This window comes from Scylla paramamosain, chromosome 13 (assembly GCF_035594125.1).
Source record: "Scylla paramamosain isolate STU-SP2022 chromosome 13, ASM3559412v1, whole genome shotgun sequence".
NCBI classification, from domain to species: domain Eukaryota; kingdom Metazoa; phylum Arthropoda; class Malacostraca; order Decapoda; family Portunidae; genus Scylla; species Scylla paramamosain.
This window is the reverse complement of record NC_087163.1, coordinates 10,984,629-11,008,155: the sequence shown is the minus strand read 5'-3', so window position 1 is coordinate 11,008,155 and position 23,527 is coordinate 10,984,629. Positions and strand designations below refer to the sequence as shown.

Here is a 23,527-nt window from a genome sequence, read left to right as displayed (position 1 = left end):
CTTCCGCGGCCTCGCTGCACAAGACTTTCTTCTTTCTCTCACCCCTATTCTGTCCACCTCTCTAACGCAAGAGTTAACCAGTATTTTCAATCATTCATCCCTTTCTCTGGTAAACTCTGGAACTCCCTGCCTGCTTCTGTATTTCCACCTTCCTATGACTTGAATTCCTTCAAGAGGGAGGTTTCAAGACACTTATCCACCAATTTTTGACCACTGCCTTGACCCTTTTATGGGACTGGCATTTCAGTGGGCATTTTTTTTTTTTTTTTGTTGCCCTTGGCCAGTATCCTTCTTACATAAAAACACACACACACACACACACACACACACACACACACACACACACACACACACACACACACACACACACACACACACACACACACACACACACACAATTCTGGAATGTTCCCACTTTGTCGTTGCTGTCCTGTCCTTCCCCTGGACCCTCACCTACCACCAACCATCACGCCAACAATTGATGGTTGCGGCAAATGATTCTGTGTGTTCAATATGTGAAGTTTTATCTGCATTCTGATCACACGATCGTGTTCACGAGTTTTTTTTCTACGTAATGTAATACTATATTTCAGCATTCAATGACTGAACAAAGCTGTTGATAAAAGCGACTGTAAGTAAAACATGTTATAAACATTTTTTAATATCTTCACAGTTCAACTCGTCGTAATACCATTTTCTTTGTTTTGTCAAAATTTTACAATACATCTTGATTCTACAGTCACTGCTGAGTCAGATGGTGTCAATCAAAACCGGTTATCCCGTATATGAAGTGAGTTATGGCATGAAACAGAAATATTTCTCGCTCGAGCATGCAAAATGTGGCTTGATGTGAGCGCTAACGATAGAACGGTGGAGCCAATCAGCTGCGAGCTAACAAACGCGCCTAGGCGCCAGGAATCTAGCTTAAGTGAAGGTAAAATACTACTACTGCTACTACTACTACTACTACTACTACTGTGAAAGGAAAATACTACTATTGCTACTACTACTACTACTACTACTGTGAAAGGAAAATACTATTACTGCTACTACTACTACTACCACTGTGCAAGGAAAATACTACTACTGCTACTGCTACTACTACTACTGTGAAAGGAAAATACTACTACTGCTACTACTACTACTACTACTACTACTACTACTGTGAAAGGAAAATACTACTACTGCTACTACTACTACTACTACTACTGTGAAAGGAAAATACTACTACTGCTACTGCTACTACTACTACTACTACTGTGAAAGGAAAATACTACTACTGCTACTACTACTACTACTACTACTACTACTGTGAAAGGAAAATACTACTACTGCTACTGCTACTACTACTACTACTACTGTGAATTGAAAATACTACTACTGCTACTACTACTACTACTACTACTACTACTACTGTGAAAGGAAAATACTACTACTGCTACTACTACTACTACTACTACTACTACTACTACTACTACTGTGAAAGGAAAATACTACTACTGCTACTACTACTACTACTACTACTGTGAAAGGAAAATACTACTACTGCTACTACTACTACTACAACTGTGAAAGGAAAATACTACTACTGCTACCACTACTACTCCTACTGTGAAAGGAAAATACTACTACTACTACTACTACTACTACTACTACTACTACTACTACTACTACTGTGAAAGGAAAATACTACTACTGCTACTACTACTACTACTACTACTACTACTACTACTACTACTACTACTGTGAAAGGAAAATACTACTACTGCTGCTACTACTACTACTACTTTTTTTTTTCTACTACTACTTTACTACTAATACCTCCACCCCATGTTTATTGATGTGTCAGTTAGGGGCTCCATTACTTGGAGGTCATTAGCCCCAGCTCCCGCTAATGACTGTGGCATCCAACCATATCTAATACTCTATGATATAAACATTAGTTGTTAACTATAAATTCATTCTACCTCTACTCTATCTACTCTTATGCCACTCTCCACCACTGTAGCCTCGCAGTCGAGGCCTCCTAAGTCTGCAGGTATGGGAGTGGAATGCCTTGTCCCCCTGAGACACAGGAGGGCAGATCTGAGGAGGGAGAATGAGAGACGGCACCTCATCCATGCGACGACATGGCTCCTACTACTACTACTACTACTGTGAAAGGAAAATACTACTACTGCTGCTACTACTACTACTACTACTACTGTGAAAGGAAAATACTACTACTACTACTACTACTACTACTACTATGAAAGGAAAATACTACTACTGCTACTACTACTACTAATAATAATAATAATAATAATACTAATTCGTACTCTGGGGAATGTGACATTTCTCACTTCTACCAGGTGGCAACTCTCACCTCACAACACACCACGTGGATCTAGGAAACACCTGGAAAGCACCTGCGCATATATCTCTTTCCCTTTCCTCCCTTGGATTATCACATAGGCCTATGTTAATCCTCCCGTCTATGTTTTCCTCGCCTTTGATATTCGCCATTGTTAACTCCCACGTGGATCTGTTTATATATCTGTAGCATATAAACATAGACTGACCTCCCCATCGGAGGCAGAGAGGAGTAGGTGGCAGTTCAGAGCTAGACTATGCAGCAAGCACACTCTGTATCACCTCATCTATATATGAAATAAACATCCAACACTGCAAGATGTAACTCCTTCAGCCCATATCCCCTTTCTTTAGGAGGCAGGACGGGAGGAGGATATACTATTTCTAGTATATGTTCGTAGCAGCGATAACACGACGGTAAATGTAGTGCCATCGGTGGGACGATACAATTATCGTATGTCGGTTAAACAACGCTCATTTACCTTACTCTTTCTTTAATATTGCTCGATATTGCTCGAAGAAGACAAGGGTGAAGAAAAATAAATAAATAAATAGCTGCATGAGTAAGACCATATGAGGATAATATTTGTTACTTATCACAGACAGATTGACATACAGACAAAAAAAATTCAAAAAATTAAATAGGTAAATAAAAAAAATAAATAATACAATAAATTAAAATAAAATATATAGATTAATAAATAATAAATAAATAAATACATGAATAAATTCATACATTTTTTTCTTGCATTAAGGCCACTAGCCAAGAGCAACAAAAAAATTTGAATATAAAAAAAAAGTGCACACTTAAATGTCATTTCCCAAAGCAATAACAAATACAATGATTAAACAGCAAAAAAATAAGTGTCTTGAAACCTCTCTCTTCAAAGAGTTCAAGTCATAGGAAGGAGGAAATACAAAAGCAGGCAGGGAGTTTCAGAGTTTACCAGATAAAGGGATGAATGAGAATATGGGTCAACTCTTGCATTGGGGAGGTTGACAGAATAGGGGTGAGAGAAGAAAATCTTGTGCAGCGAGATCGCAGAAGGGAAGGCATACACTTCGCAAGATCACGAGTAGTTAACGTTAAAATAACGGTAAAGGGTAGCAAGAGATGCAGTACTGCGGAGAGAGAGAGAGAGAGAGAGAGAGAGAGAGAGAGAGAGAGAGAGAGAGAGAGAGAGAGAGAGAGAGAGAGAGAGAGAGAGAGAGAGAGACCGCCAGACCAACGGACCAGCCTTGGTTTGGCTATCGCTGCCGCGTTGCCGCCGAGGCGAAGTATTCTGCGTGGCTCCGCTACAAGCAGAGTCCTACTCGGCGCAACAAAGACCTACATCGTGCGGCCTGCAAGAGGATGGTGACGACCTGCCGGTGGGCGGTAGGGAGGTGGGAGGAGGACCTGCGGCGCCAGCTAGGAGGCCCTGGAGTGAGCAACAAGACTTGGTGGTCCCTTGTTAAGGGCAGACAGGGCCTCAACCGTCAAGACACTGTCCCTCCTCTCACAAGGCCCGACGGAACGGTGGCCACCAGCAGCAAGGACAAAGCCCAGCTGCTGGCCACCCTTTTCGCCGGGAAGATGGAGGTGGACGACCCTGAAAGGTCACCGCCTCTTCTGGAGCAGCAATGCAGAGAGACTGTAACCAAGGTGGAGGTGACGCAGGGGCTTGTCGAGCGTCTGCTGCAAGGGCTCGATGTACAAAAAGCTACCGGTCTTGACAACATCAGCCCGCACGTCTTGAAACAATGTGCCCGCGAGCTGGCTGTACCCCTCACCACAGTCTTCTCTGCCTGCTTATGGGAAAATACCTGGCCCTTAGTGTGGAAAGAGGCCCGGGTAGTTCCCGTACACAAGAGGAGCTCCAGGTCTGACCCAAAAAATTATCGACCCATCTCCCTGCTCTCTGTGGTGGGGAAAGTGTTCGAGAGGGTGGTGGCAGATGTGGTGTGTCGCCACCTCCAGGACAATTACCTCCTCTCAGACCTCCTCTCCACCTCCGATCTCCTCATGCTCCTCACCGGGGGCTGGCAGGACGCCCTTGACGGCGGCCTCGACTCTGTTGTGGTGGCCCTGGATATAGCAGGCGCCTTCGACAGGGTCTGGCATGGGGGCCTTCTGGAAAAGTTGAGGGCAAAGGGGATCCAGGATGACCTCCTTTAGCTCCTTGGCGACTACCTCCAAGGAAGGACCCTCCAGGTCGTTGTCAATGGGCAAGCGTCCGAGTCCCTCCCGGTGAGAGCGTCAGTGCCACAGGGCTCGGTGCTGGGGCCAGTCCTGTGGAACATCTACGTGGACGATCTTCTCCGACAGCTGCCGGCGGTCTCAGCTTATGCTGACGATTGCACTCTCTCCTGTACCTACCCTCGACACGAAAGTGTGCGTGCTGCTGAAGAGATCAATCAGCAGCTTGGGGTGATACAGGAATGGGGGGCACGCTGGCAGGTGACCTTTGCTCCGGAGAAGACACAGGCAATGGTAGTTTCTCGATCCCCCGCTGCCGAGCCAGCAGTGGAGGGAGGGCTAAGCTTTGGTGGCCTTCCTCTCGAACTCCAGGAGTCCGTCAAGATTCTGGGGGTTGAGGTGGATCGAGGGCTGCGGTTTGACCGCCACGTCAAACACATTGCCCTTAAGGCCTCACACCGAGTCTCCTCCTTGAGGAGGGTGGCCAACTTGCTCGACAGGAGAGGGAGGCTCTTGCTCTACAAGGCCCAGATACGGCCTTATTTAGAGTATGCCTCCCTCTCCTGGATGTCCTGTGCTGCCACACACATCAGCAAGCTCGACGGCATCCAGCGACGGGCGCTGCGACTGGTGGAAGCAGCAGGTGCCCCAGCCCATCCTGAGGCTCCCGTCGACACGCTAGAACACCGCAGGGACGTGGCGGCCCTCGTGGTGTTCCACAAGGCACAGGTGCAGGGTGTGCCACATCTGGCGGGACCACGGCTGCCCACCAGAGTCACCACGCGGGACACGAGAACGGTGTTATCCAGTGGTGACTCAGTGGAAGTGCCGCGTTCCCGCTCCAGCCAACACCAGCGCACCTTTTGGGGGCGAGTCTCCAGACTGTGGAACGTCTTCGCGTCCTCCGTCCTTCATATCAGGGGGATGGATACCCAGGACGTGAAGTTAGCAGCACACCACTGGAGGGGCTCGTTCCCAACCCCCCTACTAACAATATTAACTTAAGTCCATAAAGAATGTATATATATGTATATATCTTTATATTTATATCTGCGTGTTGTGTCCCACCCCTAAAATAGGTTGCACACGGCAGTGCGCCTTCGGGTGATCATGTACCTATGTTTAAATAAAAAAAAAAAGAGAGAGAGAGAGAGAGAGAGAGAGAGAGAGAGAGAGAGAGAGAGAGAGAGAGAGAGAGAGAGAGAGAGAGAGAGAGAGAGAGAGAGGGGGGGGGGCTGAAGACTAAAAGTCAGTTAAAGGAGAGTTAATAAAACGAAAAGCTTTAGATTCCATCCAGTCTAAAAGAGTTGTATGAGAGGAACCCTCCAAATATGTGAACCATAGTCCTTACATGAACGGATAAGGCCCTTGTACAAAGTTAGCAGCGGGGGGTGCTGTTGAGAAAAACTGGCGGAGATGACTCAGAATGCCGAACTTCATAGAACCTGTTTTAGCTAGAGGTGAGATGTGAAATTTCCAGTTTAGATTATAAGTAAAGGACAGACCATGGATGCTCAGTGTAGGAGAGGGGGACAGCTGAGTGTCATTGACGAAGAGTTTTTGAAGCATTGATCAATAGTAAGTTTGCTCTGCCCTAATAAGAAATTTTTGATAGAATTTTAGAGATCAGAAGACAGGCGTTCTGTGGTTTCCCTGCACGATCTGTTTACTTTCTGAAGGGTTGGACGTCTACGAAAAGATGTGAAAAAGTGCACGGTTATAATATCAGCATAGGAGTGGATCGGACACGAAGTTTGGTTAAACACCAAAGAAAATAACTGAAAGGACAGTCCGGCTGTATTAAGATTATTCGATCTCATTAATTTCTTTTATCACAATTTTATAAATATTGGACGACAGAATTAATTTATGCTCTTACGTCACTGACTTACAGTACTGCTTTTAGTAATGCTGCATACACTACAAAGAAAGAGACACATGATCTTCAACTCAGGGATCCTCCTTTCTCAAGGGAATTATGAAGGAGGAAAGAAGAAATGTATGTGGAGTGTTACTGTGTCGGTTGGGGAGGGGGAGAGGTCACTGGCATTGGCACTGATTAGAAAACACAGGTAAAGGGGAAACACCTGTTACCGGATCAAGAAATGAATGCGTCCTCTTTATTTTTCTTTAAATATTTGCCTTACCTATGTATTGTTTCATATTTGAAGATTATTGTATCTTTTAACAATAGAAAATTGTCCGAAGAAAAAAAATACCTGTTTCTTATGTATTTTTGCATGCAAAATCTAAAATAATTTTCTGTATGACAGTTTTTCTGTTCCGCAATACTCCTTTTACTTTCTGCTGTGTGGGCTATGCTCCAGTTAAGCTATTGAGGCCGTATTCTACAAGCTGTTCTAGCTAAGTCAGTCGGTTATAGCGAAAGAAAATGGCGCATTTCAGACATAACTCTGTCATAGACTCTCATGATCGTCCATAAATTCCTATTATCGGTCATAAAATGCTATGAGAGTTCACCCTGTCTTAGCGTCGCTCGTGACGCTCATGACGGTCAGAAGTCTGTCAAGATCATGACAACATGGCCGTTGTAGGTTCACTCGATGTGTATCCAGAACTCGGGATCAGCGCATGCGTGAACAGCATGCCAAATGTACGGTTCGATGCCTTATTTGCACCCTACCGTCAAGGAGTGAACGTTGCCCTGCTGCTCTGAGTATGAATTCGGTAGATGATATATTCGGAGCATCATTTCTTGGGACAATTTGAATACTCAGATACATAATTTTTGTGTCTAATGCTATTGTTCTTACTTTTTATTTTATGTGATCTTCGTTGCCTCAATAAAGTCTTCTTTTGGTTTCCAATGGACCACAATCGGCAAGGGACGAATTTGCTTGTAAACACTAAACATGGCGAAAGCCCAGAGGTAATAAGAGTGTTTACAGGCGAATTCGTTCCTTATCGAGTGTGGTCCACTGGAAACCAAAAGACTTTATTGAGGCAACGAAGATCACATAAACTGTAAGAACAATAGCATGAGACACGAAAATTATGTTTTTGAGTATTCAAACAATCCCAAGAAACAATGAGCCGAATCTACCGAATTCATCCTCAGAGCAGGAAGATGTTCACTCCCTTATGGCAGGGCGCAAATGAGGCATCGAACCGTATATCTGGCATGCTGCTCAGGCATGCGCGGATCCTGAGTTCTGGATAGACTTCAAGTGAACCTACATCATAGGTACCATAACACGATCCCCAGTTGTTTTATATTATAAATATAACAATAAATATTAGTGACTATGAGTAAATGATGTCCTTCTTTTAGGCGATAAAGTATTATTATAAATAATTGCCGAGACCGGTACGATCAGTTTTCCTAAACATAAACAAACTTTGTTCGCCTTGAGCGGCCTGCGTGTATTGGGCTGTCGGACGTAATCTTCTATACAATTGTGTTTATTTTGATTTGATACACTGTCTAACTTTCCCAAAAGTCGTAATATGAAATAAAAAAAAAATCCAAGAAATAAACGTCAAAAACTTATTTCATTCCATAAATTTAAAGTTGACAAATTGTGAGCGTGCATTCTAGCAGCAGACGGTAAATGAAATATGACCGATGACTTCTGACGGCCATAAGACTGACGGTCATAAATTCTGTTAGCTATGACGGTTAACTATGATCGACCATAAAAACTATGTAGAATATGGGCCCTGAAATTTGAAGATAACTTCAAATTTCTACGAACTGAATAAAACTTTTGAAATCATAAATCTAGCTAGTCTATCTGAGTTAAAAAGGGATGGGTAACATGACACATGTTGATCATGAGGGAATTTATGTATCCTCCTTCTTTTCATATCAAGTTATGGTTGATGAAGAATTTCGTTAAGGTATGAATAGAACTGACAAGGGATTCACATATTAAAAAAAATAAATAAATAAATAATAATAATAATAATTTCCTGGAGTAAATAACATAAATCAAGGTTACGGCGACGCAACATAAATCAAGGAAGTTATTTTTGTTGGACTATAGATTAGGGAGCTGATGCGAGGCTAAAGTCTGATGAGCTCAATGATGTTGATAAAAAAAAAAAAATGCATTTAAGAGAGTTTGCAGAGAGTATTATGGGGATCACAGCTCAGAAAACAATTCAGGCTGTGTGCAAGATCTACTGACATCATACAAATTGAATATAAGCCTCAAAATCAACTTCTTGGACTCTCACTTCGACTTTTTCCTTACAAATATTGGAGCAGTCGGTGCCGAGTACGGTGAGAGGTTTCATTAGGACAATTTGAACATGGAAACTTGGTACCAAGAAAAGTGGAGCCCTTCTTTGTTGGTAGATTAGTGATGGATATATAAGAGCGTAATGCCAGGATTTGTATCCTTAGAACTTAGGCTAGTTTTTAAGGTTGCTTTAAGAATTAAAGTTATAATGTTAGGAACTAAATCAAGTGAGGTGTCTATGGATCCTTGCCACAGCACGGTTAAGAATATAGAGGCAAAAAATTTCTAGAGATTATATTTTACACTGATTTTCAAAACTGAGCACTAGTTTGGCGGAAGGTGAGGTTTTGGTGGAAGATAAAATTTACGTTTATTATTTAAAAACAGAATTTCTGATTAATAATTTTCCTACAACAATAAGTAAAAAACCAGCAAATAAGTTAATTTGTTATCACTGTGAAGATAGCTTTATTCATTAAGTTTAACAGGACCCCAAGCGCCAACTGGGGCGTTCGCTGTGGTCTGAAAAAAAAACTGCCAGATTTACAAGCCAACTTAATTTTACACATAAAAGCGGTCAACTGAAATAAAAAAAAAAAAAAAACTTGTCAATTGTATGTTATCCAACCAACTAATAAAATATTAGGATCATTTTTAGCCACAATCATCCAAAAGAGAGCAATAAATATACAAGAACGAACTGAATACTATGGAGATTATCTAGAGTTTGGGATGTATCGCCTTGGGACGAATACTACTTTTTTCCTCTCTATATTACCTTACTTTATCCATTTAAGTTATATACAGTTAACATACCCGTATATAAATCCTGGTACATATGAAAGAAAAAAAAAAAAAAACGTTTTCATGCCAAATCTAAAGACAACTCTCTTCCTTTACACAAAACTATAAGCACCTGATTACACACACATCCTTCACTCAAAATTCAAAATTATCATGGAGACTTCTACCCCATCCTTGGAGTCCCCATCTGGGCAGGGGACCACAAATGTCCCCAGATCGGACTGCTGTTCCGGTATCGACCCGTCAACTTTTTCTTCATTAACTTCTGTAACATTCACTATATAAGATCTAGTTTTCAATCTGGAGAACACCACCTCTCCTCTACTAAACTTCATCTTATTTTCCTCACTGAAACACAGGTGTCTGAGGCAACTGACAGTAGCCCCTTTTCTGTTCCCTCTTACTTTCTCTATCATTATTTTCAATCCAAAGCTGGATGTTGCATCTATGTGTGCAACGACTTAACCTGCTCTTGAATCATCCGAGTTTTCCACCATCTGGCTACGACTAGAGTCACTCTCAAACTAAATAAATCTATGCTGTATACCTCTCACCTAAATTCTCTAACTATAAGAAATTCTTTGACTACTTAACTTCCAAAGTGGAGAACATTCTGACTCTTCCCTTTTGCAGAGATCTCCATTCTTGGAGACTTCAATGTTCATCACCAGCTTTGGCTTTCCTCTCCTTTCAGTGACCATCCTAGTGAACTAGCCTTTAACTTTACTATCCTCCACGGCCTTCAGCAATTGGTGCAACACTCTACTTGTGTTTCTGACCGTCTTGGAGATACGCCCAACATTCTTGACCCTTTCCTAACCTCTAATCCTTCTGGTTATGCTGTTACACTCTCTTCTCCATTGGAATCCTCTGATCACAATATTATATCTGTATCTTGTCCTATTGCTCCAATTCCTCCTCAGAATCCCCCTAAGCGGAGGTGCATCTGATAGTTGGGTGACCTGAGGAGGTATTTTGCTGATTTTCCCCGGAATGACTACTGCTTCCGTGTCAGAGACCCGTCTTTGTGTGCCGAGCGCATAACAGAGGTGATAGTGTCTGGCATTTTTTTTTTTTTTATGTAGGAAGGACACTGGCCAAGGGCAACAAAAATCCAATAAAAAAAAATATGCCCACTGAAATGCCAGTCCCATAAAAGGGTCAAAGCAGTGGTTAAAAATTCATGAATAAGTGTCTTGAAACCTCCCTCTTGAAGGAATTCAAGTCATAGGAAGGTGGAAATACAGAAGCAGGCAGGGAGTTCCAGAGTTTATCAGAGAAAGGGATGAATGATTGAGAATACTGGCTAACTCTTGCGTTAGAGAGGTGGACAGAATAAGGGTGAGAGAAAGAAGAAAGTCTTGTGTGGCGAGGCCGCGGAAGGAGGGGAGGCATGCAGTTAGCAAGATCAGAAGAGCAGTTAGCATGAAAATAGCGGTAGAAGACAGCTAGATATGCAACATTGCGGCGGTGAGAGAGAGGCTGAAGACAGTCAGTTAGAGGAGAGGAGTTGATGAGACGAAAAGCTTTTGATTCCACCCTGTCTAGAAGAGCAGTATGAGTGGAACACCCCCAGACATGTGAAGCATACTCTATACATGGACGGATAAGGCCCTTGTACAGAGTTAGCAGCTGGGGGGTGAGAAAAACTGGTGGAGACGTCTCAGAACACCTAACTTCATAGAAGCTGTTTTAGCTAGAGATGAGATGTGAATTTTCCAGTTCAGATTATAAGTAAAGGACAGACTGAGGATGTTCAGTGTAAAAGAGGGGGACAGTTGATTGTCATTGAAGAAGAGGGGATAGTTGTCTGGAATTTTGTGTCGAGTTGACAGATGGAGGAATTGAGTTTTTGAGGCATTGAACAAAACGAAGTTTGCTCTACCCGAATCAGAAATTTTAGAAAGATCAGAAGTCAAGCGTTCTGTGGCTTCCCTGCGTGATATGTTTACCTCCTGAAGGGTTGGACGCCTATGAAAAGACGTGGAAAAGTGCAGGGTGGTATCATCAGCGTAGGAGTGGATAGGACAAGAAGTTTGGTTTAGAAGATCATTAATGAATAATAAGAAGAGAGTGGGTGACAGGACAGAACCCTGAGGAACACCACTGTTAATAGATTTAGGAGAAGAACAGTGACCGTCTACCACAGCAGCAATAGAACGGTTAGGAAGGAAACTTAAGATGAAGTTACAGAGAGAAGGATAGAAACCGTAGGAGGGTAGTTTTGAAATCAAAGCTTTGTGCCAGGCTCTATCAAAAGCTCTTGATATATCCAAGGCAACAGCAAAAGTTTCACCAAAATCTCTAAAAGAGGATGACCAAGACTCAGTAAGGAAAGCCAGAAGATCACTAGTAGAGCGGCCTTGACGGAACCCATACTGGTGATCAGATAGAAGGTTGTGAAGGGATAGATGTTTAAGAATCTTCCTGTTGAGGATAGATTCAAAAACTTTAGATAGGCAGGAAATTAAAGCAATAGGACGGTAGTTTGAGGGATTAGAACGGTCACCCTTTTTAGGAACAGGTTGAATGTAGGCAAACTTCCAGCAAAAAGGAAAGGTAGATGTTGACAGACAGAGCTGAAAGAGTTTGACTAGGCAAGGTGCAAGCACGGAGGCACCATTTCGTAGAACAATAGGAGGGACCCCATCAGGTCCATAAGCCTTCCGAGGATTTAGGCCAGCGAGGGCATGGAAAACATCATTGCGAAGAATTTTAATAGGTGGCATGAAGTAGTCAGAGGGTGGAGGAGAGGGAGGAACAAGCCCAGAATCGTCCAAGGTAGAGTTTTTAGCAAAGGTTTGAGCAAAGAGTTCAGCTTTAGAAATAGATGTGATAGCAGTGGTGCCATCTGGTTGAAATAGAGGAGGGAAAGAGAAAGAAGCAAAGTTATTGGAAATATTTTTGGCTAGATGCCAGAAATCACGAGGGGAGTTAGATTTTGAAAGGTTTTGACATTTTCTGTTAATGAAGGAGTTTTTGGCTAGTTGGAGAACAGACTTGGCATGGTTCTGGGCAGAAATATAAAGTGCATGAGATTCTGGTGATGGAAGGCTTAAGTACCTTTTGTGGGTCACCTCTCTATCATGTAAAGCACGAGAACAAGCTGTGTTAAACCAAGGTTTAGAAAGTTCAGGACGAGAAAAAGAGTGAGGAATGTACGCCTCCATGCCAGACACTATCACCTCTGTTATGCGATTAGCACACAAAGACGGGTCTCTGACACGGAAGCAGTAGTCATTCCAAGGAAAATCAGCAAGATACCTCCTCAAGTCCCCCCAGCTAGTAGAGGCAAAACGCCAGAGGCACCTTCGCTTAGGGGATCCTGAGGAGAGATTGGAGCGATAGGACAAGATAAAGATATGAGATTGTGATCGGAGGAGCCCAGTGGAGAAGAAAGGGTGACAGCATAAGCAGAAGGATTAGAGGTCAGGAAAAGGTCAAGAATGTTGGGCGTATCTCCAAGACAGTCAGGAATACGAGTAGGGTGTTGCACCAATTGCTCTAGGTCATGGAGGATAGCAAAGTTGTAGGCTAGTTCACCAGGATGGTCAGTGAAGGGAGAGGAAAGCCAAAGATGGTGGTGAACATTGAAGTCTCCAAGAATGGAGATCTCTGCAAAAGGGAAGAGTCAGAATGTGCTCCACTTTAGAAGTTAAGTAGCCAAAGAATTTCTTATAGTCAGAGGAGTTAGGTGAGAGGTATACAGCACATATAAATTTAGTATGAGAGTGACTCTGTAGTCGTAGCCAGATGGTGGAAAACTCGGAAGATTCAAGAGCGTGGGCACGAGAGCAGGTTAAGTCATTGCGCACATAAACACAGCATTCAGCTTTGGATCGAAAATGAGAATAGAGAAAGTAGGAGGGAACAAAAAAGAGGCTACTGTCAGTTGCCTCAGACACCTGAGTTTCAGTGAGGAAAAGAAGATGAGGTTTAGAAGAGGAGAGGTGGTGTTCTACAGATTGAAAATTAGATCTTAGACCGCGAATGTTGCAGAAGTTAATGAAGAAAAAGTTGGGGCAGGTGTCAAGATACTTAGGGTCGTCGACAGAAAGGCAGTCCGACCTGGGGACATTTATGGTCCCCTCCCCACATGGGGACTCCGAGGCTGGTGTAGGAGTCGCCATGATGATTTTAAATTTTGAGTGTAGGGTGTGTGTGTTATTATGTGCTTGTAGTTTTGTGTGGAGGAAGAGAGCTGTCTTTAGAGGGCAGGCTGTGACTGCCCCTTTGTGTTGTGAGACACAAAGGGAAACGTTCAGTGAGGTCACAGCTGGGTTTAATGATAAGTTCACAGCACCCCCTGAACAGTGCTTTAGACCTCACTTGGAGTAATTATCATATCGGCATATATATATATATATATATATATATATATATATATATATATATATATATATATATATATATATATATATATATATATATATATATATATATATATATATATATATATATATATATATATATATATATATATATATATATATATATATATATATATATATATATATAGAGAGAGAGAGAGAGAGAGAGAGAGAGAGAGAGAGAGAGAGAGAGAGAGAGAGAGAGAGAGAGAGAGAGAGAGAGAGAGAGAGAGAGAGAGAAATGGATGGAATGGTCGTCCCTTATATACGTACATACATACGTACATAACATTGTGTGACATGCGCAAGTAGTGTAGTGATAATGAATGGGTGGGACCCGTGGTACTCCCTGCACGCTAGAGCTAAGTTTGTTACGGCACGCCAGCTAGGAAGGCAGTGTGTGTGTTGTCGTGCGCTAAACGTAAGCTAGAAGGTAGTGTCTGTCAGAAATGAAGGTAAGAGTGCTAAACATGTTTTGAGTCTCGTTGGGAAATTAAAAGAAATTTTATACTGTCCCCTTATGATTCACTGACATCCAAGTTGTAACGAATAGTAAAAGCAATATTTATTTGTAGAAATACTATACCTTTGCATAAAACACACACACATACACAAACTCATGAGCGTTCGCGTGCGCTTGTGGATATGGGTGTGAATTTCCCATTAATGTGACCATTATTAGGAAAAAAATGAATGAGTCTTCCCTGCCCTACTCTTGTAATATCTATTTTTGGCAAACACTCATACTCGTACATACGAGTAGTCATTATGCTTATTTTACTTATTTCTCTCTCTCTCTCTCTCTCTCTCTCTCTCTCTCTCTCTCTCTCTCTCTCTCTCTCTCTCTCTCTCTCTCTCTATATATATATATATATATCTGTGTGTGTGTGTGTGTGTGTGTGTGTGTGTGTGTGTGTGTGTGTTAAACCCTTTTATGTTTGTTTCATGATTATCAATATTTCGATTAAAGTCAAAGAAGAGACGTCGAAGAAGACATAACAATAATCACCATGCAGCATAGCTAGATGTGGCAGCTACAGCGTACGAATGTTTTGATTCCTTAGGAGGCTTTAGGAGGTTAGGATAACCAGAAGTGAACATAAAAACAGGAAAATAAGGGAAGTAATAAATCGATTAGGCCCGGTATGAAACCTACCTACCAATATCACCTATGATCACCATCCATAAACTTCTGATCTTTTTTAAGTTCTTTTAATGATTCGGAACTAACAACCTGATTATCGGGTTACTTTCATTAATTTACCACTCTATTTGAAAACATATATTTTCTTTTGTTTGTTTTTAAATTTAATGTAACAAAACCTGAACCAATTATTTATAGTCCTACCATGATTTCTTACCCTAAGGATTAATTTTGCAGCTTTTTTTTTTTTTTTTTTTACATCCCATATGCCACTTAAAGACCTCTAACAGATCTCTTAATCTACGCCTCTCTAGAGGATGTGAATTCAAAAGCTTAAATTTTGTTTCACAAGGCATACTTCTCATCCCATGTATGTTTTGCCATTCTTCTGTGCACTGATTGTAACAGACCTATATTCTTACTGTAGTATGGGGACTAGAACCACATGACAATCTAAATGAGGTCTGACTCAACCCAAATATAACTTCTGGTCTCCATGCACTGTTATTATTTCATAACATTTCTTTGTTAGGCCCACTCTTTTGCCGTATTTTGCTTATTTCGATTTATCGGCATGTGAACGAAAAGTTTCTGCCTCGCAACTCGCGCAACTATTGCCTCAACACTACAGATCGAGTTCGAGTGCGCAAAATGCGCGAATTATTTGAAATAACTCACTTCATATACGGGATAGCTAGTTTTAGTTGACACCATCAGACTCAGTAGTGACTGTAGAATCAAGATGAATTACAAAAACTTAACAAAACAAAAAAAAAAAAAAAAAGAAAATGGTATTACGACGAGTTGAATTGTGAAGATGTTAAATGCTCATAATGTGTTTTACCTATGCTCGCTGTTTTCAACAGTTAATCATTGAATGCTGAAATATGTTATTACATTACGTAGGAAAAATCCTCGTGAACACGATAGTGTGATCAGAATGAAGATAAAGTTCCACATATTGAAAACATAGAGTCATTTATAGCAACATGTCACTTGCCGCAACCATCACGGCGGCGCCACATAAGCGGGCTCCGTATGACCAGGGTCTGCGACTCGTCTATAAATTAGAGCGCCCCCAGCCGCTGGGGGAAGGTTCTTTAAGGTGTTCCGCAGCTTAAAACATTTATTACCTGGTTAAATGAAAAAAAAAGATAAATAAATAAAACGATTAGAAAAAACTATATATATATATATATATATATATATATATATATATACGAGGTGTGTCATTAAAGTTCCAGGACTGGTGTCCTAAAAGATGAATTTCAAACCCAAGCCACAAACCACCATATTTCCCCTTCAAAGTAATCCTTCTGGAGTATACAACTGCGCTCCCAACCCTCTACAGTCACTAATCTTTTTCTTACGTGCTTTTAAAATCATGTCCTCTGTTGCAGGTCGTTTAACAATGAGCGCTGAACAGCGAACAAACTTGAAGTTTTTGGTGCAGTTGGGGAAAACGCCGTCAGAAGCACTGGGTATGCTGCAAAAAGTGTACGGGGATGAGACAATGTCACGCTCACGTGTTTTTGAGTGGTGCAAGAGGTTCAAAGAGGGCCGGGAGGACGTGGAAGATGACCCCAGGAGTGGAAGACCCTCAACGAGCAGGAATGAGGCCAATGTTGAGCGTGTCAAGCAGATGGTGCGTGACGATCGTCGGTTGACTGTTCGAAAGATCGCAGATGAGCTTGGCATGAACCACAACAGCGTGTGGAAGATTATCACTGAAGATCTGGGCATGCGGAAAGTCTGTGCGAAGATGGTGCCGAGACTCCTGAACGATGACCAGAAGGGACGACGCATGCAGGTGTGTCAGGACATCCTCGAGCGTCTGGAAACTGAACCAGACTTGCTCAGGAGAGTCATCACCGGCGATGAGTCCTGGGTATTTGAGTACGACCCGGAGACCAAACGCCAGAGCCTTCAATGGAAGAGTCCGGCGTCGCCACGGCCGAAGAAAGCAAGGCAGTCCAGGTCCAGCTTCAAGGTCATGTTGATCGCTTTCTTCGATGTGAGGGGCATCGTCCACTGCGAGTTCTTGCCACAGGGCCAGACAGTCAACCAACATGTGTACAAAGAAGTACTGCGGCGTCTGCTTCGTGCAGTGCGCGAGAAGAGGCGGGAGTTGTGGCAGGGCAACTCGTGGCTGCTTCACCACGACAATGCGCCTGCTCACAATGCCCTGAGCATCAGAGAGTTCTTGGCCAAGAAGAACATCGCCGTGCTGGAGCAACCGCCCTACTCACCTGACCTCGCTCCGTGCGACTTCTTCCTCTTCCCCAAGCTCAAGGAGGTCATGAAGGGGACCCGTTTTGATGATGCGGACGACATCAAAAAGGCCGTGACGACGGAGCTGAGGAGCATCCCGCAAGAATCCTTCCAGCAGTGCATGCAAGCCTGGCAGAGAAGGATGGACAAGTGCATGCGGTGCCAGGGGGATTACTTCGAAGGAGATAACCTATAGTTTGTAGCCTGGATGTGAAATAAAACTTGTGTGGCACCAGTCCTGGAACTTTAATGACACACCTCGTATATATATATATATATATATATATATATATATATATATATATATATATATATATATATATATATATATATATATATATATATATATATATATATATATATATATATATATATATATATATATATATATATATATATATATTTGTATAAATGGGCTGGAGATTTTATCTTGTACATATTTCTTTGAAAGTGATACTGAGTTCAGCGTTTATGATTTTCTTCATGTTTTCTTTTTCTCGAAGGAGTGTCTTATTCTCTTTGGTAAGAATATTGATGATTTTCCCGTAGGATATCATCTTCGCCAGATCGCGATTTCGGGTCCTTGACCCTTCTTCAGTGGCAGAGGAGGTTGTTGTCTTCTCGGAGGTTGTGTTGAGAATGACAGGCCAGTTGTTGTTTAGATTTACCATTCCATGGTCTTTACTGCTTCAAGGACGGCCCGGACGACAGGCCACTTGTTGTTCTTGTTTAGATTTACTACTTCATGGAGTGGCCTGGGCCTTTACTGTCTCAAGGACGGCCCGGAGGTGGTGACAAGCCAGTGGCGCGGGCTCCTTTCATACAGCTGCCTCAGGTCTGGGCGCGGGCAGCTCGGCTTCTGATTGGGTAGGAGCGGCTGTCGTATGTTTTCTCCAAATCAAAAACTACTGTAATATGGTGGTGTTTATTTGCAGGTTCTTAACAAATAGAAGAACCACATTTTCCTTCAGCAATAATGGACAGGTGGCAAGTAATTGCATCTCTCCAAGTACCACATAAGAAGTAAGACTGGAAATAGTAACAAAGAGAAGAATTGAATGCCCCAAAAATGTGCAAGCTAATTGTAAGATTAAGCGAGTACTTACCAGTACGATGGTTGATCGTAATTTCACGAATGCCATTTAACTCCGTCACTGCGGTATTAAACGAGATGCATGCGTCGCCAGTCACCCGTCAGTCCTTTAGAGGAAGGTTGAGGACAAAAAACAGTACAGACACCATAATAACACGAAGAAAAAACAAAGGGAAGGGAATGGGCGGGCGTTTAATACCGCAGTGACGCAGTTAAATGGCATTCGTGAAATTACGATCAACCATCGTACTGGTAAGTACTCGCTTAATCTTACAATTTCACGTCAAACAAGCCATTTAACTGACGTCACAAAGGGTATTCAACGAGAGCTTTAGAGAAAGTCCTCAACCTACAGGAACACTCTACGGTACCCTCGGAATTGGATATGATGAGGGGAAGAATGAAAAAAACAACATTCCAGATCCAAGTATATATAGTACAAAACAGATAACAAAAATGCCCACATCGTGCCACATCAGCATAATTTATCACAAAGAACAATTCCTTAAACAAATCCCATAAAGGTGTACAATAAACCCGAACAGTAGAAAAATGACCCATCAGGGTAAGATATCCCGTGCAAAAAGGCCCTGCTTCTTAAGGGGCCTACAGTAGAACTTGGCGAAGGTTGATTCGCTAGACCATCCTATAGTAGACAGGATGGTAGAAAGCGGGAGTGTCAGAGCTGCTTTGCTGGAAGACGCAGACCTGGTGGAGTGGGGCGAAAAGATTTTAAGGTCAATGCCAGCAGCCAAGAGAACATCCTTTGTCCAACGCCTCAAAGTGTCCCGAGAAGCAATTCTGATAGGTGGCACGGATGTTATGAAAAATCTGGTGATTGAGCCCCGAAAAACTGAAGTCCTGTCTAAGTAACTAACGATTGCAGCATGAACACACAAACGTTCATCAGAGGGATAGGCTACAAAAGCTATCTCAGAGAGGTGATCACTTGGCCTAGAGGTTTTAAGAAGGTCACCTATCCTGAAGGAAACCGTAAACTCTGAAATTGTCATATTTCGAGTATCCAGAAAATGTAAAACTTGGCCACGTTGACCAGATAAGAGAAGCATCAGCACTGTTAATTTCCGGGACAATTGGATGAGGGACAAAGAAGAGTTAGGCCCCGGACCCTATATGTACGACAAAACCAAATCTGGATCCCAGGTACTGCGGTAGCGAGGAAGGGAGGGCCTCTCCTGAAAAACCGCCCTCATAAATCTGCTAACTAAAGAGTGTTGGCCCGCAGGCTTGCCATCAATCGTAGCTATGGCGGAAATTGCTGAGCGGATGGAGTTTAAAGTGCTGTAGCTACGGCCTTTCCCTTTATTAAATTCTTGTAGTAGAAAGTCTAACATGAACCTAATACATGGGCGAAATGGATCAGCTTTCCTGCTGAGACAAACTGACAACCATCTCTGGAGATGTGACCCATACTGTGCAACTGTACCTTCTCTCCAAGATTTAAGGAGGAAGCTGGCAACCTCTGGCGAAAGGCCCTGGTCTTCAAAGGATCGCCCGATAACAGCATGGCCGCCAATTTCTGTGCCCGTGAGTGTACACGGGACGGGTCCTGTGGAAGTATTAGGGAACAGGGTGGAAGAATGAATGGCGTGGCTGCCAGCAAGTGAAGCGCCGATGGAAACCATACCTGGGTTGGCCAAAGAGGTAAGACCGTTAGAAGTGTTGCCTTGTCCTCCCGTAATTTCTTCAGCATCTTGCCTATGATCCTGAAAGGTGGAAAAGCATAGAGATTCATATCACCCCACTGAAGTGCAAAAGCATTAGTACTGAAAGCGGAAGGATCAGGTTTCCAAGAAACATACTTAGGTAATTGAGCATTGATGCGTGAGGCAAAAAGATCAATGTCTGGAAAGAAAAATACATGACAAAGCAGCTGAAAAATTTCAGGTTTCAGCATCCATTCCCCGTCTAGAGGCTCTATCAGCCTCCACATTGTCAAGGCCTTTAATATGTTGTGCTGACAAGGTGATTTGTCTTGACTCAGCCCAAGTAAAGATTTCCTCAACCAAAGAATTTAGAGAGCGCTTTGTGCTACCGCCCCTGTCAATGCAAGCGACTGCAGTAGTATTATCGGATCTAAGTCTGATATGGGTCTGGCTATAGTCCTTGCAAAGGGACTTAAGGCCCAATAAAATAGCCTTCAACTCCAAACAATTTATATGGTCAAGTTCCTCGTGTGCCCAATGACCCCCTGTTGTTAACTCACCAACTGATGCCCCCCAACCAGTGAGACAGGCATCCGTATGAAGCTCGAGCTGAGGTGGACAAGAAAGCAATGACCTGGACAGAGAATCAACGTTATTAATCCACCAAATTATTAACTCCCTAGAATGGTCATCCAAAACAATTTTGGCATTGTAGTTGCCAAAATTCTGATTAAGTCCTTGATTTCTGACAATTTCTAGGTACTTATATCTGAGAGGAGCTAAACTAACAGCTGGGGCTGCAGCTACGGTGAGGCCGATGAAAGAAGCCAGGGAATGTAAAGAGATGTCCTCTTTGAGTAACGAGATACCTTGATCCTTGATACGGTCTTTTTTACGCTGGGGTAGCGTTGCAGTCATGTTGACAGAGTTGAAAAGTACCCCAAGAAATTCTATCTCACGGGTGGGGTCCAATACGGATTTTTTAACATTAACTGTGAGCCCCAAGGAGTCAAAGAGAAACACAGCATATCTCACATTCTCTATCAATTCCACTTCCGAAGCGCCAATAAAGATGCAGTGATCTAGATAGCAACAAACAGTTATTCCAAGTTTCCTAAGGTGAGCTAAGACTGGTTTGAGCAATTTTGTGAAAATACGTGGGGCAGAAGTCAAACCCTGAGGCAGGCATGTGAACTGAAAATGCTGACCCTTCCACCTAAAGCGGAGCCATTTCCTTTCCTCAGGGGTAACAGACACAGAAAAATATGCATCTTTGAAGTCAATAGTCACGAAGAAACACATTGGGTGTATTAAATTTATCACATCCGTAATAGAGTCCAACTTAAAATGTTCATATCTGACAAAAGGATTTAATTCTTTCAAGTTTAGAATCACTCTACACGTGCCATCTTTCTTAGGAGTAGGGAAAATATTAGAGTAAAAACACTGTTCACTCAAGGGCTCACAACTCTTCACTATCTTATGTTTGATGAAGTGTAACACAGCACTGTCCAGGGCCTTTTGATCAGTGATAGATAGATGCAGAGGCCTCGGAAGAGACTCTTGAACAGGTAAAGTATCAAATTCTAGAATCTTACCGCTGACCACCTCATGAATCCAGTTATCTGAGGACAGGGCTTGCCATAAAAGACTGTAAACATTGATCTTACCACCCACAAAATTTTCCGGGGTATTACGTGGAGATGCATGGAAACCTACCGTAGGAGGAATTAGTGGGGAAACCTGTAGGCCTGTGTGCCCCTCCCTTGAGGGGCTCTGTGGCCTAAAAAAGGCCTCTGTGACGGTCGCCTCCTTGAATCTTGCCTGTGGGGAGCTTGCCTCCTGGCCCTGTTGTACCTGTAGGGTCGGAAGGAAGGTCTGCCCAACTGCCGGGTCTTACGTATCTCATCACACTTTTTGATGACATCAAAAGGAAACAAGTCGTCTCGCCCAACCTCGCATTCCCACTTGCACAACTCCGCCAAGGCAGAGTCACTGACGTGGATGCGAGCCACTTCCTTCCTGACCTGGTTTAAGTAGTTAACTGCCGATGTCAAAAGTCTGAGTGTGTTGTTTAAGTCACTCAAGTAAGAGGCGATTGGCTTCCCTCTTTTTTCACCAATATCATTGATACACTGTGCGATAGGCACTAAAGCCTTAACAAGCACACCAGTGGTATGGCAGACCGTTGTGTCCAAAAGTTTACCCCCGACACTCATGGCCTTGGTAATGGCCGAGTTAGTAGCAGGAACAGTCATATTCGGCACATTACTGGGTATCTTAATCTTGCTACAGGCAGTTTTGACGCCTTCTGTAGAGGGACGGCGCCTTAGGCTATCATTAAGTATAGACGCAAGACGGTCTGACAAAGGCTGGCCTTTCTTTACCTCACTGTGGAAAATTCCAGAGAACTCATCCAAGGATCTGCGCCACTATGTTGTGGGGAGCACAAAGCGTCAAGGCCGTCGAGAGGATCTGGCAAACACTCTGCAAGCTCGCCATCCTCGCTCCCTGAGGAGGAGAGGTCATGAACCCCAGTAAAACTACTAGGAGATGTAGTAGCCTCCGCCTTCTTGTCAAGTTTTTCTATCAAACTGCCCAACAGGCAGCTCAAACGGTCATAATTGACATCCCCGGCGGCGGCACTGGTTACACTCTGACCGCTGGGACCTGCGGCAGCAACAGCAGCAGCTGGGGGTGGCGCGTCATCGTCACGTTGTGGCGGGGCGGGGTGCGGTGTGGCGGGGTGCGGTGTGGCGCGGTGCGGCGAGGAGCCAGCGTCCTTCCTTTTCTTAACATCTCCACGAGGCACGTCATCCTCACGTCTCTGGCGTTTCTTGTCTGTAGAGGAACGCCTCGGCGTTTCCTGACTCTGGCCTCGGTGGTCCGCCATGACAGGACAAGGCGGTAGTCTGCCAACAACAAAAAACCCATCAGTCGCCAGAAAACAGACACATATATAACCAAACACGTATGTGTCGTATAGGATCCTCAGATCGCTATAGAAGAGCAACTACCCCTCGGGGTAGGCTGTAGAGTAGGTAAGCTCACCAGAGCAACTCCTCAGAGAAGCCAACAGCAGACTGGGCAGAGCAGGGCGAAGGTGTGGACCAGGCGGGAGCCGACAGCAAACTGACGGGTGACTGGCGACGCATGCATCTCGTTGAATACCCTTTGTGACGTCAGTTAAATGGCTTGTTTGACGTGAAATGTGAGGTATACGTTTGGAAAAATATTAATAACACTACTGTTACACAAACTACAATGAGGATAAGATGATGAGATTAATAAGGAAGAGTGACTTTGAAAATTGATAGAGAATAGCATATTGTAGGCAGAACCAAACAGATGGTAATTTATAAAAATTAACTTATGGATACTATGACTTACACTACTCATCGAAATTTGAATCAGAGAAGTCAATTCAATAATCTTTACACAG

General features: G+C 43.0%; 1 protein-coding gene across 2 annotated transcripts in view; it reads left to right on the top strand.

The window, feature by feature from the left end:
* The first annotated feature begins 14,284 nt into the window (after positions 1–14,284).
* Positions 14,285–23,527, top strand: part of LOC135106167 (pentraxin-4-like) — a 165,311-nt gene continuing 156,068 nt past the window's right edge. For both annotated transcript variants that reach the window (XR_010271149.1, XM_064014955.1), the window contains exon 1: positions 14,285–14,365. Coding sequence is in view for 1 of the 2 variants with exons in the window: in XM_064014955.1 (XP_063871025.1) it covers positions 14,360–14,365 (6 nt within the window). In the remaining variant the exon portion in view is untranslated. The remainder of the gene's footprint in view (positions 14,366–23,527) is intronic.